The 14704-nt window shown below is 60.1% G+C and overlaps 6 protein-coding genes across 6 annotated transcripts; 4 read left to right on the top strand and 2 right to left on the bottom strand.

The window, feature by feature from the left end:
* Positions 1 to 279: 279 nt before the first annotated feature.
* TRAVEDRAFT_34500 (uncharacterized protein) lies at positions 280 to 482 on the top strand (the record flags this gene model as incomplete). The annotated part of the gene is made up of 2 exons (XM_008035481.1): positions 280 to 416; positions 449 to 482. 2 exons carry the CDS (start codon positions 280 to 282, stop codon positions 480 to 482), a joined length of 171 nt encoding a protein of 56 aa, XP_008033672.1.
* A 3935-nt stretch (positions 483 to 4417) lies between these two features.
* Positions 4418 to 5346, top strand: TRAVEDRAFT_62901 (uncharacterized protein; the record flags this gene model as incomplete). Its single annotated transcript, XM_008036111.1, has 2 exons — positions 4418 to 4719; positions 4756 to 5346. The coding sequence occupies exons 1-2, from the start codon at positions 4495 to 4497 to the stop codon at positions 5344 to 5346; spliced, it is 816 nt and encodes a 271-aa protein (XP_008034302.1). The 5' UTR covers positions 4418 to 4494.
* Positions 5347 to 6031: 685 nt separating this feature from the next.
* On the bottom strand, positions 6032 to 7355 carry TRAVEDRAFT_26653 (uncharacterized protein). Its single transcript, XM_008035390.1, has 4 exons — positions 7250 to 7355; positions 7083 to 7190; positions 6353 to 7011; positions 6032 to 6253 (listed from the first exon to the last, which is right to left on the bottom strand). Exons 1-4 carry the CDS (start codon positions 7280 to 7282, stop codon positions 6100 to 6102), a joined length of 954 nt encoding a protein of 317 aa, XP_008033581.1. The 5' UTR covers positions 7283 to 7355; the 3' UTR covers positions 6032 to 6099.
* A 573-nt stretch (positions 7356 to 7928) lies between these two features.
* On the top strand, positions 7929 to 10083 carry TRAVEDRAFT_43640 (MFS general substrate transporter; the record flags this gene model as incomplete). Its single annotated transcript, XM_008035695.1, has 14 exons — positions 7929 to 7947; positions 8013 to 8095; positions 8152 to 8235; positions 8294 to 8332; positions 8386 to 8406; positions 8468 to 8504; positions 8566 to 8637; positions 8693 to 8882; positions 8947 to 8997; positions 9059 to 9316; positions 9376 to 9538; positions 9609 to 9677; positions 9742 to 9860; positions 9921 to 10083. The coding sequence occupies 14 exons, from the start codon at positions 7929 to 7931 to the stop codon at positions 10081 to 10083; spliced, it is 1368 nt and encodes a 455-aa protein (XP_008033886.1).
* Positions 10084 to 10419: 336 nt separating this feature from the next.
* TRAVEDRAFT_17725 (nucleoside hydrolase) lies at positions 10420 to 12195 on the bottom strand (the record flags this gene model as incomplete). Its single annotated transcript, XM_008035295.1, has 8 exons — positions 10420 to 10732; positions 10853 to 11240; positions 11303 to 11592; positions 11646 to 11813; positions 11875 to 11899; positions 11951 to 12006; positions 12056 to 12092; positions 12165 to 12195. 8 exons carry the CDS (start codon positions 12193 to 12195, stop codon positions 10420 to 10422), a joined length of 1308 nt encoding a protein of 435 aa, XP_008033486.1.
* Positions 12196 to 13063: 868 nt separating this feature from the next.
* TRAVEDRAFT_142154 (guanine nucleotide binding protein beta subunit) lies at positions 13064 to 14663 on the top strand. Its single transcript, XM_008036345.1, has 5 exons — positions 13064 to 13211; positions 13274 to 13613; positions 13670 to 13745; positions 13927 to 14192; positions 14249 to 14663. Exons 1-5 carry the CDS (start codon positions 13106 to 13108, stop codon positions 14397 to 14399), a joined length of 939 nt encoding a protein of 312 aa, XP_008034536.1. The 5' UTR covers positions 13064 to 13105; the 3' UTR covers positions 14400 to 14663.
* Positions 14664 to 14704: the final 41 nt, after the last annotated feature.

Genomic DNA, 14704 nt, shown 5'->3' with positions numbered 1-14704 from the left:
AGCGGACGTACAGAAGTCCCGATGATCATGTTCAGTGGGATTTCGTGATATGTTGAACTGGAACCAGGACACGATGCAGCGCCATGAGGTGAAGAAACATCACGCACCGCGTCTGTTCCTGGATAGAATCGCCCTACGCAGCTCCCGTCAGTTAACCACACCCAAACCGCCAGCCACCCCCGTAAGGAAGACGGCGACGTACATCTCACCTGAGCGCGCCGACACTTCCCCCAGGCGCCGCCGCCGCGCCAGCCCCTACTAGGATCGGACGCGGAAGCAATGTCCCAAACACCCGCACAGCCCCCAGGCCCCGTGGTACCAGGATCCCAAGAACGACACCGACCGGGGACCCTCAAAACTGCCGCCGGTAACCACCCGCCCACCACCTCAAATTGCATTCCTATCCGTCGCCGCCTGTCCGGAAATTTCCCCCATTTCCACTTCCAAGTTCCATCACGCCCACATCCATCTCCTACCCGTGAACTCCGGTGTGCGGCCACGACGCACCTTCCCGAACCATCCCGCCACATACGCGCGGGACGATGATATTGCACGCGTGCCCGAGGATGCGGGCGCGCCCACTTGCAGCGTTCGTACCGCGACGTACCCGACATGTCGTCGCATCCCACTGCGCACTGTAATACAGCAACACAGTAACTTTAAGCCAATGTCCCGACTCCGAGGTCGCAATACCGAGCACTCACCGGCTTGACTGCGATCACGGCCACTGCAGACCGAATCTGCCCAAGACCCAACTTGAGCGTTGCAGCAGCAGCAGCAGCATGCGATGGTGTTTGCATCGCTGCGCCGCGCCAGCGCCGGCCAGACGGTCGTCATTGCGCGGCCGGGCGACTTTGAGCGTGCGAGAGTGCGACATTGACCGCATGCGCTGCTGATGAGGGATGCTGCAAGATCCAGCACCGCTCTGGCACTGCGCCTCGGGCGCATCACGCGCAGCTCCCTGGGTCCTGGCAGGTCCCAGAGATCGCCTGTCGCTGAGTGTCAGTGCCGCCGGCGCGATATCGGCTACGTAGTACGTACCCACATAATACATTCCCGCCCATTATTACATGGATATCATCATCATCGTTATGCACCCGTGGGGATTGCGTTGATGACTACGCGCGTACTCACGTTTAGCCTCCGTGCGAACGGGGCCTGCATAGGCCTGATACGCGAGCGCGCCCGCGAACTCCGCGACGTGATTCGACGCGTCCTGGCGATCGCCACTGGAGCTGAGAAGGTGCGTGTGGATATTGTGGCACGGCCGTATTTGCATGACAGCATCGGCGGAGGGCGGATGTGCGTAGCGCAGCTGCGAGCCCTGAGGAAACCGCTCCAGGACGCTTCGAGTTTATATGCATAGCCGCGAGGCCCGCCGCAGGGAAGCTCTGCACCCTGACACTGTACAAGTATTTTACAGTTCTGCAATTTTGCCGTACGCGTGTGTAGGTTGCCGCCGCGTAATGCGCATTCGTACTCGCCCCGGGTGCGGGACGAGGCACCGCCGGACATATCCGCGGCCGTCGTCGCCAAATTCGCCAAACGCGCTGTCATGAAGTGAGACATGCGCACGGGAAGCTCTGAGGCTACTCGCCGCTAGGGCGGCCCAGGTCCGCATGCTGAAAGGGTCTCTGCACAGTGCACCCGAATACCGCGAGCGTCCTCGGGTCGGACCTAGCTCCATATGTGCAATGTCAATACGTCCCCAATCTGACTCGACATCTGATTCTCCGGACTCCGAGACGCCAAGGGGAAGATGTCGAGCAAAAAGTAAGCCGACAGACAATTTGGCGGGAGTCGGGCGACGACGTGCAAAATGACCAGGGCAGCCGCCGTCATTTTCGCTGACAAAATCGCGCTCCTCGCCCGATCCTCCTCCGCAAATCGGCACACAAGCAGGGTGACTAGTAGCACTGACGCAAGCCCGCGGAGGGCCGCCGAGGGGCAGCGCAGTGCTCGGGCCGCGTGCGCTGGGCAGGAATTGAATTGGACAGGATGTGCTGCGAACTTGCGATGTGTTATTCGCGGGCGCACAGCGACTCGGGCGCGTGCGAGGCTCCTTCTCCGACCGGAGGCGACTGTATGGGCGTATGAGTCACATCCGGACCAAGGACGGTGTGCGGAGCACTAGTTGACAGCGACGCAGTGCACAGACGTGTATGCGGGGCCGACGTCACGCACTGCGGTAATAAACCCTGTTAAGCTGGTGAACTGGTGAACTCGGCGAGCGACTAGACAGGGCGCACGGATGCAAGACATGAAATCGAAGAGCAGGAAGCGTTGCCTGTGAAGACGGCAACCGAGCGCGCAATCTCGACGTCTGTATATCGGCTATGCGAAGCCACAAATTCGCGTCGCGACGCGCCGCTGAGGTGCATGCGCCGGGCAACATCAACAGAGTTGCAAGAAGGATGTGCATCCGGACGCGTGCGCCCACGAAGCGAAGCGGCCTTCGTAGCCGACTCGCGAGCTATATGGGCACTGCCGGCTGGTGGCAGGTCGCATGAAGGGTCCGGCGAATAAAGCACCGAGTCCAACGTACGTATGTGCCGGCATCCCGCAGCGATAGGGTTCGCAGTGGCTGGCTGCTGATCTCCCAGCGAGGCTCTGAGGCCGCCGCTGTCGTCCCGCGCAGCACGATGGCGTGGTGAAATTGGCCGCCGCACACACGGATTCGCCGAGTTTTGAGTTTGAAAATCCCATTGCGCATGGCGTGACTCTTGAAGTCTTGTCCTAGCGATCTTTCGTGCAAGGCTATGCATGCTACGGCGGCGCCGCACAGCACACAGTTTGCTGCGACAGCATCGGCGTACGCCCGTCCTCGCGTAAAGGCTGCGGGGATAGCGGGCTTCCTAGGATGTGGGATAACCTCTCTTCCCGAAGGTTTCAGAACCGCAAACCACAAATACGACGCGCTCACCAGATAACACAGCACGCGAGCGGTGCGAGGCCACAAAGCATCGCCGGGTTCGGTAGAAGGTAGAAGGCAAGAAGGCCGCCCGTTGAATAATGTGACTGGTGGCTGTTTCAAATACACGACTGCGAAGAGGATCGTCTCCGGACGTGGCTTCCATCAGAAATAGGATATCCAACGCACTTACTAGCAGCGAGCGCGCGCCCAAAACGGCCGCTCAGCACACCTTAAGCAGTATGGCGGGCTGCTGAGCGAGGCGCCGCGGTAAAACATCAAAAGGTTGCGAGCATGGCAGCGCCTGCCGCAGCCTTGTGTGAGCGATTGCGGAGACTCTTGGCTTGCGAATGCTGCTGAGAGATGTGTCAGCCGCCGAGAAGAGCGCAGACGTGTGAGAGAGTTGCGTTACAGGTTGACTGCGTTGACAGATCCAGGCCAGTTCGTCGAGCTGGAGATCGGCGGGTCGGTGAATGAGTAGTCAGGTATCTCGGAGGCGAGGGACAGCTTACGGATCCTGACTCGAGCGTGTGGGATATCGCAGTTCGGTGTCCAAATGGCGCAGGAGAAGAGGAAGAGCGGACAGAGGACGCAGCCGAGGCCGTCACGGGTACGTGGACGAGAGAGAGCAAGGGCCGGACCGGGCGAGGACCGGGAGCAGGAGACTGTAGTGAATCGGAGATGAGGAGGGCAAGATCGGAGTCTGGTGTGCGGCGAGCTTGAAACTGATGGGGTGCCTTCGGGCCGTCTGGAGATCGTGGTTCGACCGAGCTGCACCGGGCGGCTCCCCGAACTCTGTCGTGCACGGCAGGTGGAGTGCCTGTCAGTGCGCGACCAGAGCGCAGCGGCCACCGCGATATCAGCCGTCTCCATCTTCCCCGTTCTGACTGCCACAGGACGGGAACACGCCCCGTCCCACGCACGCCGGTCGGCCGCGCGGCCACCCAGACGCCAATTTTGACCACAATTCAAATACGCCGGCCACACGGTCGGAGCAGGCCAGGACTGCACGAGCCCCGCCGGGCTGGGTGGCTGTCAGCCGTCGCGGTCGCAGCATTGACGGATGGATGCCCGGCGTCGGCGAGCGAGCCGGCTGGACGTGGACAGAATGACATCCGGAGGGGGCTGCGGGGGACGCGGACGTGAGAGGGGTCGTGCAGATCGGCTCGTCAAATTCACGGCCTGGGATGATTGGCCGGCGGATTTCATGTAGACAGAAACGGGGGGCAGCGGGAGTGGTGATAGTCGGATGATGAGTCGACGGAATAAGCAGAGGCGGAGCACAGCATCAGCGCATTGCAAAGTCCGAGCATGAGAGCACAACACGCCGCCCATGCTGATGGCAGCTGCTCGACGGACAACTGCGCCCACGTCCGTCTGCCACGCCCGATGCGAAACATATCTCCTTTGTATTAGGCGCCGACAGTCAAATACAGTTCCATGCCTCCCGACCTTCCCTCAAATCCCCTCCTCCTTCGCCCCTCGCCTGTCTCACCTCCCCCTCCCCCGCCCCCCACTCTCGCCTGCCGCCTGCGCCCGCATCTGCTCACCACACCCTATCACACTCGCATAGCACCCACACAATGACCCGCGGCCGCAGAAAGGACATGACCATACCCCCCTCCCGCGCGCTCCTCCAGCAGCGCGACTACCGCGCCCGCAAGGCCCAGTACCTCGCAGACCTCGAGCACCGCGTCAAGAAGGCAGAAGAAGAGAACATGGTCCTCCGCCAGGAGGTCGACTCCCTCCAGGCGAAGCTCAAGAACGCCGCTCCGCCACCGGCACAGTCGCCATACGGTCCCGAAGTGGTGCGTTCAGATATTATACCTGCATGTTGTCTAAAGCTCACAGGATATCCTCCACAGGCCGCAGCGTCCTCGGACCTAATGCACCACCTCGCCGTAGCATCTGCATCCATAACCCGCTTCCAGCAGCTCGCCTTCTACCCAGGCCCAGCGGGCACCGCGCCCGGAGGGCACCACGTCAACCGCACACCCATAACGCTCGCCACCCCAACATACACACCCTCGCCCGGCGCGCCGCCACACTCGCACAAGCTCAGCGTCTCCCCGCGCATCGAGCTCCCGCCCCTCGCCACCCCCGACCGGCCGCCATCCGACCGCGAGCGCGCCTCATATCGCGAGCCGCTGCCCTCCGTGTACCCGCACCGCTCGCTGCCGAGCTCCGTCATGGGCCCGGCGCCGCACCACACGCACTCGCACTCGCACCGATACCCCGGGCCGAAGGACCCCGACTGCTGCGGGGGGTACGTCGACTGCCGCGACCTCGTCGAGGAGGAGGACGACGAGGACAGCGACGAGGAGATGGAGCTCGACGAGGCGGAGCGCGCGCGCTCGCGCTTCACGCAGCGCATGTCTGACGTGCGCTCGTCGCGGTCGTCCTCGGGCCCGGAGGACCACGCGCGCCCGCGGTGAGTCTGACTCGCCCGCGCGGCGCGCCTGCCTTAGGAATCCGCACCCAAATTTCACGAGCCCGCCCGCACGAGCTGTGATGGTCAGTCATTCGCGCGCTATCGCGCAATGTCATAATCCCTCGGGCTGACTGAGGCGTCTCATGCAGGACTGATATGCTTTATGACCCACCCGCGCCTGTCCGTGTCACTGTCATCTGGATCCCCTCATGCCATACTGCCTATCCCTATCCCCGGCCTCGGACATTGCCCATGCCCCCGGCGCTACACCTACCTGTGCACTATACGTACCACGGCCGCCAGTACTGCTACTATCTATATTCTGCCGCATACCATGTATCGCCTACTAATCGCCACTGTACAACACGCACTATACGAATACGCATACCGCTGTAACCCACCCACCGCGAGCCCCGATTCCGAATGCGTATCGCCGGCTTCCATCGGACTCGGAGCATATGTGCTATGTAAAGCGCTAACGACGAACGCCTTCCTGGTGCGACCGCCGCGGATGCCACGCCGCCGCGCGTGCACTTCGAACCGCGCGACGGCCGAATTGACTGATGCTCGCGTGATGGTTGATCATGAGCGATCACTGATTGTCCGTACGAGTATACATGGGCGCTGTTCGCGCGACGTCGAAATGAAAGGAGAAGGCCTGCGCACTGGGCGTCCTGGATGGCGCTGAGCCCGTGGGTACCTTGAGTGAGGTACAGATACAGATTTGCATTGCATAAGTGTTAAACTGACACCGTTATTATTGCGACAGCTGCAGGGCCTCGCGCAGGTTCCGCGCCCGCTCGTCGTAGTCCCACCGGTCGAGCCCGCCGAAGTCGATCGACAGCGCCCCAGCCGCCAAATTCACCTGCAGCTCGCAGATGTGGCCGACACGCGCGCGCCAGCTGTCGGCGCTGTGGAGAAACAGAGACACACGGGCAGGCCGGCCGGGTGGTAGAGTTCAGCAGACGGTCTGACGGCAGCCCGAGGGCGACAGAATTCGGGGGACTGACGTTGCCGTGCCATACATAGCCGCGCTCGCCTGGCTCACAAGCCGCACGCACTGGTCCTGGTTCGAGCGCGCGTCGTAGACCCACACCGTCTTGCCCGAGTATATCTCTTGCCAGCCGTCGTGGTCGACGAGGCGGTTGGGCGGCTTGATACGCCGTGTGCCCTGCGGCGGGGCAGGCGCGCGGCGCACGTCGACGTCGTTGAACAGCCGCAGAGCGGCGATGTTTGAGAGGCCGGAGAAACGGGCTTGCTCGGCGGGTGTGGCCGCGTTGATCACAGCGAATATCGGCGCACCGCCGTCGTCATCGTCGTCGTCTGCATCGTTTGCGTCTGCGTCTGCGTCTGCATCTGCGTCTTCGACTTCGTCGACCATCGCGGTGTCGCCCCCAGCATCGGTCGAAGATGATGCTGCGCCCTGAGCGGCGGATGGTGCCTCGCCGTGCGTGTCCGCCTGTGCATCTTGTGACGCGTCGGCTGCAAATTCTGCTTCTGCTTCCTGCAGTTTGGCGTAGAACGCTGCCCAGGCACCCTCGTCCGTGTAGTCCGCCCGGAGGAGGACGCCGAGGCCGGGGGCGTCGTCGGAGATGCCGTCGGCGGGATCGTCATCTGTGTTGAAGTCGGCTTCTTCGATGGTGTCCGCGAGGAGGGGATTTTGACTGATCTGCGATGGGGCCGACGACGCGTGAGTGATGCGTGTCCTTCGTCAAAATGAACGCACGAAGCGAGGCGCACCAAGGCCTTTTGCTCCGCGGGCAGAGCCCAGAAGAGCTCTGCCACGGCGAGTCTCCACCTGCGCCTGCCCGCACCAGGATAGCGCGCCTTGATCGCGCCGTAGTTTTCCTGCACGGACGTCGCGATCAGCGCGACGCGTCCTCCCCTGGACTGAGAAGTCTCCTGACCGACAGGAACCGCGCGAGCGTGGACGTGCTCATATCGATGATCGTGCGTGAGCAGAGCGCGGCGTCGCAGATCCCGCGCAGAGTGCGCACAGGAGGAGAAGGTAGCGAGTCGAGCTCGAGTGTGGACGCGCGAGGGAGCGATCAGAGTTAGACTGGCCGGTCCGCGCTCTTGGCCCCTACGGCGCTTGCCGGGGATCGCGCCCGGCGGGTCACGCTCAGGGTCATGCGCCCACACCTGCGTCCGCATTTGGCAGTCGCAGTAGTCCATGGATTTCGCGGCGCCACCCGCCGCGCCTTCTGCGTCTTCCTCCCCGGCGGGCCTGCGTTCTCGCGCCAGGCGCGACAGCGCGCGACATCCCGCCCTCGCCCGACGCCCGCTCACAGCGTGTTTACGACGCATGTGCGCCGTTGCGAGGCTGCCTCCCGCCGCAGGAGGTGTCCATTTTGATGTCATTCCTGCGATGGGACGTGCGGGGAAAACAAGCATGCGCTGATCTCCCCCCGGTCCGTCTGCTCTACCCCAGATCACGCGGGGAGCACACCCTTCCTCCCATCAGTGCGGGGGACCTGGGGCCCCACCGCACACCTCCGCAGACGCGTTATATAGCTCAACTTTAAGCTGCAATGCCTTATCGTGCTTTGCCCACGACTCCCTCTGTCGACTCCCCACACCGCTGCAATGTCTGACGGAGTAACAGGTGCGTCCTCCTCGCGCCTTTCTCCCGCTCTTGTCCCCGCAGCTCAACTCGTTTTACTGCTATAGGCGCAGACCTTTCGCGCAGGCAGTGGTTGTTCGCCTTCTCGCTGGTGACATCCCTCTTCTTCACTTGGGGCTTTGCATACGGGGTGCGTGCCAGAGCGTATCACATCCCGGCCTTCTCCTGACCCACGGTGTCATCCAGCTGCTTGATGTCCTCAACTCCCACTTCCAAACGATCTTCGGCATCGGCAAGACCCAGAGTACCCTCCTGCAGCTGGCGTACTTTGTAAGCAATTCATTGTCTATCAGCGTTGGTGCCTGATGCTCATACTCGTATATGGTAGGGTGCCTACCTTGTCTACGCACCTATTGCCAGCATATTCGTAAGTCGTCGTGTCCTTTGTCCGTTTCACGGTCGCTCATGTCCGCGTTGCAGATGGAGAGATATGGGTACAAGGTTCGTTATGATCGCAGCTGCCAACGACCGCCTCGTGCTTACCCGATGTCCGAAACGTCAGAAAGGCATCCATATGGGTCTCACGCTCTATTCCCTGGGTAAGTCAGCTGTCTATTACATCCGCCTACGGCCGCACGTCGCTCACCTGCATGCACCCAGGCGCGATCTTTTTCTGGCCGTCTGCGAAGTTCCGTTCCTATGGCGGGTTCGTGGGGTGCACTTTCGTCATCGGTGAGCTGCAGTCTTCGGCATACCGGCACTCCGCCCTGACAGTCCTTCGTACTAGGTTGCGGCCTGTCCTGTCTCGAGGTCGCTGCGAACTCGTACATCTCCGTGCTGGGAAGCCCCAAGTATGCTGCGGCACGTTTGAACTTTAGCCAGGGCTTCCAGGGGGTCGCCTCGTTCGCGGGCCCTATGATTGCGTCCAAGTGGTTCTTCACGGGCAAGAACGCCACCTCGCTCGATACGGTTCAATGGTGCGCGCTTCACCGCCGGAGAGAGTAGTAGCCGCATTGTGCTAACTTTATTTCCGTTCCTCAGGGTCTATCTTGCGGTCGCCGGCCTCGGCGCCGTGCTGAACGTTCTGTTCTAGTGCGTCCATTTATCAAGGTTCCGCGCTGCGGCAATGACTCACCGAAATTTCTCCTTACAGCTTCTGCAAGCTCCCTGAGATCACTCAGGACGCGCTCGCGCAAGAGATGCACGACGTTGGTCTGACAAACGACAAGGAGCCGTTCTGGCGGCAGTACCGCTGCATATTCGGCTGGGTCGCGCAGACGGCCTACGTCGGTGCGCAGGTGGCCGTGGCATCCCTCGCAGTCAACTTCCTCTCCGAACAAGGCGTCGGCATCGACAAGCCGCTCGCGAGCCAGCTCTTTTCATACTGCCAAATTACCTTCACGGTTGGCCGGTGAGTGCACCGCCATCTTCGCCCGCAGGCGCGCATTCCTGAAACGATCCGCCATTCAGTTTCCTGGGCGTCATCATGCTCAACTGGTTCGACCCCGCGCTTCTGCTGAGCATCTATGCCCTCGGGTGCTGTGCCTTCTCGCTTGGGGTCTCCTACGCGCCCGGGAAGGCTGGGGTCGGCTGCCTGTTTGCCCTGTTCTTCTTCGAGTCCATCTGCTACCCCGTACGTGTCATCCACATCCACCACGCCCCCGCACGTCAGAACTTAGTCTCACGTCGCCCCGCACTTCCAGGTCATCTTCACGATAGCCACGAAGAGCCTGGGAAGGCACACGAAGAGGGGCTCCGGCCTGATCGTCATGGTATGTTGGCACCGGTGGTACCGGACGCCGCGGGACACGTTCTGACGTCTTCGCAATATTGTAGGGTGTCGGAGGCGGTGCCTGGTTCCCCCCGGCGGCTGGCTCTATCGCAGACAGGGACACGACCGCACACTCGTATATGGTGCCCTTCGCAGGCTACGTCGCGATGGGCATCTACGCTGTGTACGTCACCACCCCCACCTCGTGTATCTGTCAGAACCGCACCACTCACCTGCGCTCTAGTGGTATCGTGATAGACCAGAGCCGCAAAGGCGGGTTCCGGCTGCGCACGGTCGACGAGATCGAGCAGAAGCGCGCGCAGATCGAGAAGGAGAAGATCGCAGGCTCGGACACGGACCTCGACAAGAAGGCCAGCGCGGAATATGTCGAGTCAGTGTCGGTCTGAGCTCGCAGAGCGGACCGCCGGGTGATATATGCATCACCGCGGTCACCTTCGCTGTGTTGGCACGCTATAGTAGTGTCTTGTAGTCTACGGGTCCTTACGCTAGCATCCTGGATAGACGGGCACGTCACTCACGTCTGTATTATTACGCATGTACGAATCATCTCTCACGCACCGTATTCCAATGTACCTGTCCCATCCAACCATCGACACGGCCTACATGGCTTCGGGGCCGCAACATCAATAACACCGGGGGATCGTTGTAATTCACATCCACCACGCCGGACCCACGACACGTCTTCTCGCCGACCGCCTCCGATCTCGTCGGCCCCACCCCCGCTACGCCTTCTTGACACCCCAAACGCGCTCGAGGAGCAGCTGCACAAGTGCCGCAGAGCCCGGCGTTTCCGTAATACACGCAACGCCGCCCCTCTGCGCGGCGCCGCCCTGGTCCTTGGCGTCGGCGGCGGCGGCGGGGCGGCTCTCGACCTCGACGGGGGCCGGGAGCGCGGTCGACTCGTACGCGCCCGCGTGCTGGAAGTGGTGCCGCTCGAGCTCCGCCTGGACCTCTGCGCGGTTCGCGCCCGGGGCGTATGCACCCTGGTCGTCTCGCCGGTCCACAACCAGCATCCCGCGTGTGAGCTCCCCAGTACTATCGCCGGTTAAAAGAAGATCAAGTCAGCACAGTTGCTTCGTTCGCGCTGCACGGTCTCAGGCCGCGAGGCCGCGAGCGACAGCAACAGAGCAGGGTACTCGCCGTTCTATATCGAACTTGCGCTGCACGGCCTTCCATCCGCGCTGCAGCGCGGGCGATGCGCCGGGGACTTCGTCCGCGACGGGTGGGTTCGAGATCGCGCACCAGACCGCGACGATGTCGTGCAGCTCCATCGCATCTTTGCCGAACTCGACCATGACTTCGCGCGTGCGCTCGAGGAAAGAGCTTGTGAAGTGCACGAGGGGCGGCTTCCCTGCCGCCCGTGACGGCGAGGCGGTGGACACGAACGCGGGGTCGATGACGGCTGCGTAGTATGGGAAAGACAGTTCGTGCGGCGTGGTGATGTCGAGCGGCAGGAGCACGAAGCGGTCCAGGGGAAAGCCGTGTCCGGGGTCAGAGGGGACGAGCAGTTCCTTGACGGCGTATGGGTCCGCAAAGAAATTGACTGGAAATTGTGGCGAGGGGGTTAGCGGCGTAAATTGTGCATCTGAGACGCGTTATACTGACATTCTGCCACAGGAGACGTGTTGCCCGGCACGTCGAGCCCGCCGCCCATGCATACCACACGCCCAATGCGGCTGCACACCGTGTCCCGATCGAGGCGCAGCAACTTCGCAAGGTTCGTCAACGGGCCTAGCGCGAGATAGGAGACGGTCCGTGCCGGCTCCGACTTGATCAGCTCTAGTGCGACCTCGACGCCAGGTCTCTTCGTGATAGACAGTTGTGGATGGTCGGTAGGCATGTCATCGTCAATGTTCAAATCTGGATGCCGCTGCGTGATGTCTCCTAAGCCGTCTCTGTATGCTGTCATCAACATCCTTTGCATCGTATTTCGCACGTGTGCTCGTACCTTCCGTGGAAGTACTGTGCGCTGTGCAGCTCCCCTTGTAAAGGCATGTCCTCGCCCAGTGCAAGAATGGTTTTCCTACTTGGTGCCATACCAGGAAAGCGAGATGCATCTTGAGGAAATGCCGCTATGTGCCGCGCAATCGCTTGGTATATCTTGAGTATGTTAATGCTAACGGTACAGTTATAGCCATGAGGGGCACCCGTATGGATTTACAGTGACCTAGGCTCACTGGGAAGACGCGCGATCGGTGTTTCCTGAAACACGTATGAGTCCACAGACCGTCAAACAGAGATAGGACGACTTACCGAAGGAGACGACGATCGCAAGAACCTCCAGCTCGGGCGAAGCAAGCGCGAGCAATCTGTCAGATGTAAGTTAAGAAACTGTCGCAGCGGATGTATTATACTTACATGGCCAGTGTATCATCAACACCAGGATCCGTATCAACTATACGAGAGGTCAGATGAACAGATTTTTAGAATGGATGAACGAGAACTGAAGCTAATGTGTAACACTTACTGATGACAGGAATCCGACCGTTCGTAGACATGATTACAAACTTAGACAGACCTACAGAGCACAAGACACGAGAATATTGCGACGGATCTCGTCTAGAGTCGTGTCTGAGTCCTCTATGAGGAGCACGGTCCATGAGAAGTGGCGTCCCTTATCACGATACCGACAACACACGTGGTCAATCCCGCAAGTTACGTTGAGCAGACTGAGGAAATGGCGATTTGCAGACGGTAAAGCATGGACGTAGATAGGCATGCGGGCCGAATGTATTGCTTGCTACGTACGAGTAGGATACTAGAGTGATGCCTCGCACCGTTCACTAAGCTTCCGTCAAGCCACCATCCGTGTTGAAAGTTGATCATAGAGGTCGAAGAACTATAAGATGTATGTCAGCACATGTCCAACGATAGGAACGAGTGTCAAGACAAGAGTCAGAGATCTTGGTGATTTTGGTTAGTCTCATCGGGTGTTACCCTCTGAAGTAGCAAATATATGGTTGGTCATCACACGAAACGAAACAAAGTGCAACGCTGTGGACAGATAGATGGGCGGATGCTCACATTATTAACGAACTTCCGTGGCCTCTCGGTGTGATGACATCACAAGTCTTGCGCATATTCCTCCAGACTCCGACTGACCATGTCTTCCAAGGAACCACAGCGGTCGTTTCGTGGTCAGAGCGAACACCACGCCTCAATAACAGCTCGCCCGCACAGAGAGACAACGAGGAACAAGCAACCAGAGCCACCAAGCCAGAGAGCGGAGACGCGCACGGTGACAGCGAAGTAGAAGCGCCCTTATACCCGGAAATAGCCGAGCTATACAGTACCAGTCACAGTGGCTGTCACGGGGTCCGGGCGCGTGTCCGCTGCAAAGGCAAGAACCGCAAAACACAGCGAGCTCGACACCGACGCCGACGACGTGAGCACCACCCGCCCGACACCATGGAATCCCTCCGCTACCTTGGCTCGATGGCCGGCCACAAGGGCTGGGTCACCGCCATTGCCACGTCCTCCGAAAACCCCGACATGATCCTCACGGCGTCCCGGGGTATGTGCTTCCCTCGCATGGACATAAACAGTCTTGTTTAACGTGTCGCGCAACCTGTTCAGACAAGACCATCATCGTCTGGCAGCTCACCCGTGACGAGGACCAGTACGGGTACCCCAAGCGCATTCTCCACGGCCACAACCACTTCGTTTCGGACGTCGTCATCTCCTCCGACGGCCAGTTCGCGCTCTCCTCCTCTTGGGACCACACGCTGCGCCTGTGGGATCTTAACACCGGCCTGACCACCCGCCGCTTCGTTGGCCACACGTCGGACGTCCTCTCCGTCAGCTTCTCTGCAGACAACAGGCAAATCGTTTCCGGCTCTCGCGACCGGACGATCAAGCTCTGGAACACTCTTGGCGAGTGCAAGTACGACATCAAGGATGATGGCCACACTGAGTGGTATGTATCATCATTTGCATGTCTGGCTTGCAAGATCCTGAGCGAGCTCTGTGCAGGGTGTCGTGCGTCCGCTTCAGCCCCAACGTCTTGAACCCCGTCATTGTCTCCTGCGGTTGGGACAAGGTCGTCAAGGTATGTCATTTCGTCCGCTCTCCTGCCCGCTTTTGCTTTCCTTCTCCGGTATGATGTTACAACATATATTTGCTACTTCAGAGGGTTACACCCGATGAGACTAACCAAAATCACCAAGATCTCTGACCCTTCATAATTTTGCGTAACGTGTTACGAGCAATTTTAACTAAATACTCTTTAGGTTTGGGAGCTCTCGAAGTTCAAGCTGAAGACCAACCACTACGGTCACACCGGCTACATCAACACCATCTCCGTCTCCCCCGATGGTTCGCTCGCGGCTTCCGGCGGAAAGGATGGCATCACCATGCTCTGGGACCTGAACGAGGGCAAGCACCTCTACTCGCTCGAGGCCGGCGACATTGTCAACGCTCTCGTGTTCTCGCCCAACCGTTACTGGTTGTGCGCGGCGACCGCGTCCTGCATCAAGATCTTCGATCTTGAGAGCAAGTGCGTAGTCTATGCCTACTCCATGTTTCGCCATCTGACCACAACTTTCAATTTAGGTCGATCGTCGATGAGCTCAAGCCCGACTTCGCGCAAAGCTCGAAGGCGCGCGAGCCGGAGTGTGTCTCCATCGCGTGGTCCGCCGACGGCCAGACCCTCTTCGGTGGCTTCACGGACGACCTCGTCCGTGTCTGGACCGTCGTGTCATAAACCGTATGACAGGTTCTTTTTCCTCCATGCCACACCTCGTTGCACACAGAAAAGTGCATGGCGCACTGTACTAGGTAGCGGGTCGCGAGAGGCGGGTTTATGTGTACGCTCGTCGGGATGTGTGTTTTCTTCGCGCTTTACTGCATGTAGCTCAAAATCTAAGCTTTGCTTTGCACACGCTGCCGACGACATCTTCGAGATCGAGGAGTGACTGCAGAGCTGTGTGTACGCGTTGTAGCTGTTGTATAGAGCTTTCCTACTCCCGTACGCGCGCGACGACGGAACTCCAAGCTCTCAGGCCTAAT

This window comes from Trametes versicolor, assembly GCF_000271585.1.
Source record: "Trametes versicolor FP-101664 SS1 unplaced genomic scaffold TRAVEscaffold_2, whole genome shotgun sequence".
NCBI lineage: Eukaryota > Fungi > Basidiomycota > Agaricomycetes > Polyporales > Polyporaceae > Trametes > Trametes versicolor.
This window is presented reverse-complemented; position numbering and strand designations above follow the sequence as displayed.

Bases quoted from the DNA above. Each gene is read 5' to 3' on its own strand.
- TRAVEDRAFT_26653 (XM_008035390.1), bottom strand. From the start codon at position 7,282: ATGAGCACGTCCACGCTCGCGCGGTTCCTGTCG. The intron at 7,012-7,082 runs GTGCGCCTCGCT...GCCCCATCGCAG, and splicing joins CCGCGGAGCAAAAGGCCTTG to ATCAGTCAAAATCCCCTCCT. The intron at 6,254-6,352 runs GTCAGTCCCCCG...GTTTCTCCACAG, and splicing joins GCTATGTATGGCACGGCAAC to CGCCGACAGCTGGCGCGCGC.
- TRAVEDRAFT_142154 (XM_008036345.1), top strand. From the start codon at position 13,106: ATGGAATCCCTCCGCTACCTTGGCTCGATGGCCGGCCACAAGGGCTGG. The intron at 13,746-13,926 runs GTATGTCATTTC...AATACTCTTTAG, and splicing joins GTTGGGACAAGGTCGTCAAG to GTTTGGGAGCTCTCGAAGTT. The intron at 14,193-14,248 runs GTGCGTAGTCTA...CTTTCAATTTAG, and splicing joins ATCTTCGATCTTGAGAGCAA to GTCGATCGTCGATGAGCTCA.